This window comes from Salvia hispanica, chromosome 2 (assembly GCF_029641045.1).
Source record: "Salvia hispanica isolate PSC_SH4W2 chromosome 2, Shi_PSC_v1, whole genome shotgun sequence".
Taxonomy (NCBI): domain Eukaryota; kingdom Viridiplantae; phylum Streptophyta; class Magnoliopsida; order Lamiales; family Lamiaceae; genus Salvia; species Salvia hispanica.
Window position 1 is genome coordinate 44,441,217 of NC_142693.1, and position 6,119 is coordinate 44,447,335.

A 6,119-nucleotide genomic window follows, 5' to 3' on the forward strand; every position below is an offset into this window, starting at 1 on the left:
CACTGACACTGCCTATGTATATTTACATTAATAAAAATTAGTAGTATAATTTAAATTTATAGTTTAAAATCTGTGATTAATCACATATACGAGTAGCTCGGATCCAAAGCATGTTTCAAAATATAAATTGCAGTGGTCTTAGGCCATCATCAACAATTGAATATCCCCCCTTATAATTTCTTAGAGCATCCTTAACGTGGATGGGCCGGGCCGCAACTCGCGAATCCCGGCCCGGGAACAGCGTTGGAGCATGGTGAGTCACGGCCTGGGCCGGTCCCGGGGTCCGACCCGGCCTAAGGTTATCTGCTACGGGACGGGCCGCAAACCCCCAATTTTTTTTTTTCTTTTTTTTTTTTTTGCCTATTTATACCCATTTCTTCAACATTCTTCCACCAATTTCTCCATTTATATCCTCTAAATTATTTCAATATTTTTTCTAGGAATTGAAAATTTTATTTTCTAGGTCTTAATAATTTTTTTTAGGATTTGTAATTTTTTTTTCTAGGATTTGTAATTTTTTATTTTTCGACTGAACAATGAATTTTCCCGGTTTTAATTGTTCAACGTATTCTATTTTACGATTAAAATATGTTGTAGTTGTGAATAATGCAAATGAATAGTTGTGGCCTGAGTTGTGGCCCAAGTTGTGGCCTGTGGGGTTAATGGAGTTGTGGCCTGGAACCCCCTAATTTGAGGGAATGATGACGTGGAGGGGACTTGCGGCCCAAATCCGGGACGGGGTTAAGGATGCTCTTAAAACCAACAACTTCTTCACTTATTTATTCAGTCTTCCACAATTTATGTATTTTATTTCTGATTTATATGATTTTTCTTATTTCATATAATTAAAAACACACATATTATTCAAATTAAAAATTACAGAATTAAACTAAAAAATACTCCTACTATATAACCAAAATTTTAAAAAAATTATAATTAAAAACCAAACTGTCTTAATATAATATATAAAGGAAACAACAAAAAAAGTATACCCTACACACAAAGATGACAATGAATTAATTACCTTCAGCAGTAGAAAGAAACTCAGATAGCAGGCTCTGCATATCTTTGTAATTGCAAGATAAAACTGAATGTAACATCACTAACCTTTCTGCTTCTCTCCACGAATCTTCCCTGCATCGATCAAATTTATTGCATTCCAATAAAATCACAAATCAACAAACTTAGATTAGTCACTACTTCTGGTGTTCTGATAAATTGTCATTTAGAACATAAATAATCAAAAGTCATCTTCATTTTCGTGCTCAGTGGCATAGGTTCCTCGTTAAAAGTCAACGTAATAGCTGAATATGAAGAAGCCATCTAGACATGAGGGAGAAAACAAAGATGCTTCCACCTAAACATGACGACCATGTATTGGACTGGATCGTATCACATTTAATTTCTTACTAGTACATTTTATGAGGCACTAGAAAGGGAGAATTGAATCATCCGAGTCTTGATACACATTAGAAACCTCAAAGCCCTTTTCCGTCCTATATATGCAAATTACAGATGGATTATGACATTCAAGCCCACCTCCTTGAGGAGCAGATAAAGCCACTGACTTAAGCCTCATCGAGCTGGTCCTGCAAACCACGCCAAAAGGAGCACAGAGATAGAAAACCAAGTTAATTGATTTGCATTACATACAAGATATTGAGAACACACACGCACACGCACACGCACACGCACACGCACACGCACACGCGCACGCACACACACAAGAGAAACAAGTCCAAAGGGGAAGGGAGGGGTTCTCAACAATTTTTAAAATCGTTTAGAATTTGCGAGTGCATGAAGTGTTAATAAGATCGGCTATGTTTCTAATGGCAAGAGAGTAAGCCAATAACAAAAGGAGGTTCCAACTCTTGTTATAGCAATTTTATGAATAGACCAGGTAGGTTGTTCGATAAACAAGAACATATGTTATATTCATCAATGAATCAAATTCTATATATATTAATGGAGAAGCTAGCAAATTTCAACAGAGTATTAACAAAAGCAAACATGCAGAGGAACTCAAGTAATTTCAGATGAGCATGAAAGATGTACATGCAAAAATACCTTTTTGCCTTGCAAATCATTTATGTAATGGTAAGATTAGAGAGATGCATTATTTCAAATATTAAGAGATACTACTAGTATTAATTTCCAAGCTAAAATGTTGTTATCTGATTCAATCAACTGAGTGTATCATATATTGACAAAACTTTTGATACATTTTTTATTACTCCCTCCGTCCCACTCTAAGTGACACATTTTCCTTTTTGGGATGTCCCACTCTAAATGACACATTTCTAGAATATAGACACATCACTCTCTCTACTTGATTCTCTCCACTTCACTCACAAATCAACACAAAATAAAATCCTATGCCGAATTAGAAATGCTCCACTTAGAGTGGGATGGAGGTAGTAAAATCCAATCAAAGAGTGAAAAACTACATATGGTTAGCCCTTATAAACAATTAAAAAGAGGATGCAGAGAGAAAAGGATATGATTTAGTTAGAGTAAAAATCTAAAAGCTCAAATCACCTTTTTATTTAGAACAGTACCGATCAAGAAGCCATGTCTCAAACTCAATACATTGGACTGGCAGGAAAACAATGAACTACATTCGCCACAGTAGACAGAGAAATTAATTATCATTTAATAAAGTGCCAAACGGCAGTATACACAAGAGAGGTCATTACATACAAAATGCACATAGATATTTAAACACAATCATTCCAGATTAAATAGAAATGTGATAAAAATGACACAGAATAAAAGCAGGAGTGTTCGACGAGTGGTTAAGAGCTGAACTATACTAAAATCCACTCTGTGCCCCTATTTAAAATGTCATTCAAGCGTGTAATCTAGTTGTTTTCTACCTGCATATCCGATGTCCAGAGAGTGAGATTGTCTCTCAGAAGTTGCATGATAAGAGTGCTATCCTTGTAGGACTCTTCACCCAAAGTGTCCAACTCAGCAATAGCTTCCTCAAAAGCCTACATATCATGAATAAGTCACATAATGTTCAAGCAAAATATGATTCTCCAACAAGATGAAGAAATAAACGTAAGTGGCAAGTATTCTTATCTCCAAATCATTATAGAAGGAAAATTAACTGAAACTTCGGTCTGGCATATTGTCTGATACCAATCTAAGCAGTATAATTTGTAAATGCATCGTGACAATTATATGATCTCTCTTTGATAATGTAGGCAGGGAAATAGATTTAGTTTTACTGCGGAGAGAGAAACACATGGATAGTCGGATCGATAAAATGTCCAAGGGAGGGAACAATGGTTCTTCTAGAGAGTAAACAAACAAGATTACATTGAAGTTTCAGTCAACTGGATGCGAACTGAGATCCTATACTTGACATTTTTGCAATATAAGGAACCTATAGAGATTAGAGAATGAGATATCTAGTAACAATCTTCTACTACTTCTTAGAGCGTAAAGAAACCCGCGGAAAATATGAAGAGCAATTCAACAAACCTGCTTGGCCATGCTGCAAGCCTTCTCCGATGAATTCTGAATTTCATAGTAAAACACGGAGAAGTTGAGCGCCAAACCCAACCGTATAGGATGTGTGGGAGCAAGATCAGCTAGTGCAATTTCCTATTCACATCGATCATAAAAAGAAGACAAATTACTAAATAGAAATACACAGCTTTAAAATTGAACCAAAACAACAATTGAAAAGTTAATCAAAAAATTAATCCAGAATCGTAAGAGAAAAATGAATAGGCCTAAAATCTGAGACCAAAAGCCCTAATCAAAGGAAGCAGGATACCTGAGCGGCTGTGTAAGCGAGCATAGTATTGTCAGCCGCCTCCTTGCGCTCATCGTCAACCTTAAATTCGGCGAGATAGCGATGGTAATCTCCCTTCATCTTCAAGTAGAAGATCTTAGACTCGCTGGAGGCGGCGGAGGGGATGAGGCAGTTGGAGAGGAGGTTGAGAATGCCGGCGCAGACTTGGGAGAGCTCGGCCTCGACTCTAGATCTGTAGTCCTTGACGAGGGAGACGTGGTCGTCGTTCTTGCGAGACTCCTCTTTCTGCTCAATGGAGCTGACGATGCGCCAGGCAGCGCGGACGGAGCCGACGACGTTCTTGTAGGCGACGGAGAGGAGGTTGCGCTCCTCGACGGAGAGCTCGTTGGCGGGGGCGCTGGCGACGAGTTTGTCCATGAATTGAACCATCTCTTCATAGCGTTCGGCTTGCTCTGCTAGCTTCGCCATGTAGAGGTATTGTTCTCTGCTCAGAGCCATCGGAAAACTAGTGAGTGAGCCACACAGAAATTGGGGGTTTTGATTTGTGTGAATGTGAATTTGGGGAAGGGAACTTCCAAGAGTGAATATACGATCTTAGCTAATACTCCGTCCGACAGTAAAAAGTACTCAAGAACTGTTTTCTACTCCTTAGGAGTCGTTCGGTTGTGCATAATTGGCCAGATAAGGCCCCAATTCTTGGGAATAACCAGTGTTCGGTTGTCATTATATATTTCTTCATGGGCCTAGAATTAGCACAAGGCCCACACTTTTCACCAGAAATGAAGCAGAATGAAAACCAAGAAAATGGATGGTATATAATTCTGCATTGATTTACGTCTCAAGATATGGAAGTATGAAAGACTAAATTACCCTTTCTAGAAAGGTTTCCCCCATTATTTTCACCCAAAAAAATCATTTGAACCCTAGAACGATCTCTCACCAGCTACGGCGCGACGACTAATCTGAAACGTCTCGCGCCAATTCTTCCGGTGGCTGGCTTGGTATCGTGTCATTCTTTTTGCCCGGAATCGTTTGGTATGTCATAAAATTGTGCTGAATTTTGATATTCCTCTGTTTTGTGAATACCCATCTAAGTCAGCAATACGTAAATTTGTTGCAGCAGTTCGGGCGATCTTCGAACGTCTCCAACATTGCAACTTTTACCGCAGCTGAAGTACGAAAGGTACCCTCTGAAAAGTGTGAATTTATTCGATTTGTCAAGTGTTTGATGTATATTTTGTTATGGTCCTACGCACAAAGATAGTTTTTATGCTACACTATGGTTTGTCTGCTTCAATTACTTTGAAATATGGTTTTCTGTGGGAACGACACTGAAATTATGGGCAAAGCGAAACGAATACCGCAACTCTCCCCATTGCTATGTACTACTCTGTTTGGTTATTGTTCACTGTGAAAATTAGTGGGGGCTGTCTAAACTGATAACACATGTTGCAGTGGTTATTGTGGGGTTAGAAACTACCGTAATGATGCGAATACGTTCTTGTACTTATGCTCCGTTGCGAGAGCTACTTGAAGATATAATGCTTATATATCGCCTTGAGACAACTGTCCTGTTACGCCGATATATGAGTGCCCGAAGCGGCAACCGAAAACGTCGAATTTTTGAGCAAGCCAGAAAGTATAGCATTCTGAATAAGATACCTCGACAGTTAGAACACATAGACCGACTTGTCCACCTAACGGACGCAGATTGTATTGCTAACCTCAGAATGGACCGTAACGCGTTTGGGAGGTTGTGTCGTGTTCTACGTGAACGGGGCGGACTACGTTGTGGTCATCATGTAGGGGTTGAGGAACAAGTGGCCATTATGGTTGGAGTACTTGCACATCACAATAAGAATCGGGTTGTCAAGTTCACATTTAGGAGGTCTGGGTCAACAATTTCATATTATGTTAACAAAGTTCTTGGGGCAGTTCTTTGTATGTCTTCAGTGCTCCTTCCTAAACCAACACCAGTTCCGGACAACTGCGATGACAACCGTTGGAAGTGGTTTAAGGTATCTTCAATGTTGTTGATTTCATATATTGCATCACAAAGCATTTTATTGTTAGTTTGATTTGTTGAATTTTTTTTTAAAAGGATGTCTTGGGGCTTTAGATGGTACACACATCAGTTTGTTGGTTAGTAATGAGGACAAGCCTCGGTTCAGATCGCGGAAGGGGCAAATTTCAACTAACACGCTGGCTGTATGTGACCGTAACCTGCAGTTTGTTTACTTCTTGGCTGGGTGGGAGGGGTCAGCCGGCGACTCCAGAGTACTGAGGGATGCAGTTGCCCGTCCAAGAGGTTTGAAGGTTCCACAAGGTCGGACATCTTTCATTGTACTTCAAT

The 6,119-nt window shown here is 39.3% G+C and overlaps 1 protein-coding gene across 2 annotated transcripts; it reads right to left on the bottom strand.

The window, feature by feature from the left end:
* Positions 1–1,237: 1,237 nt before the first annotated feature.
* LOC148932489 (14-3-3-like protein G-BOX factor 14 kappa) lies at positions 1,238–4,440 on the bottom strand. 2 transcript variants are annotated; one of them, XM_089065832.1, is made up of 5 exons: positions 3,788–4,440; positions 3,490–3,612; positions 2,877–2,993; positions 2,539–2,614; positions 1,238–1,589 (listed from the first exon to the last, which is right to left on the bottom strand). In XM_089065832.1, the coding sequence occupies exons 1-4, from the start codon at positions 4,262–4,264 to the stop codon at positions 2,543–2,545; spliced, it is 789 nt and encodes a 262-aa protein (XP_088921958.1). In that variant the 5' UTR covers positions 4,265–4,440; the 3' UTR covers positions 1,238–1,589; positions 2,539–2,542. The 2 variants fall into 2 exon arrangements, with proteins under 2 accessions (XP_088921958.1, XP_088921959.1); XM_089065833.1 differs by lacking the exon at positions 2,539–2,614 and having other exon boundaries at positions 3,788–4,435.
* Between the last annotated feature and the right edge of the window lie 1,679 nt (positions 4,441–6,119).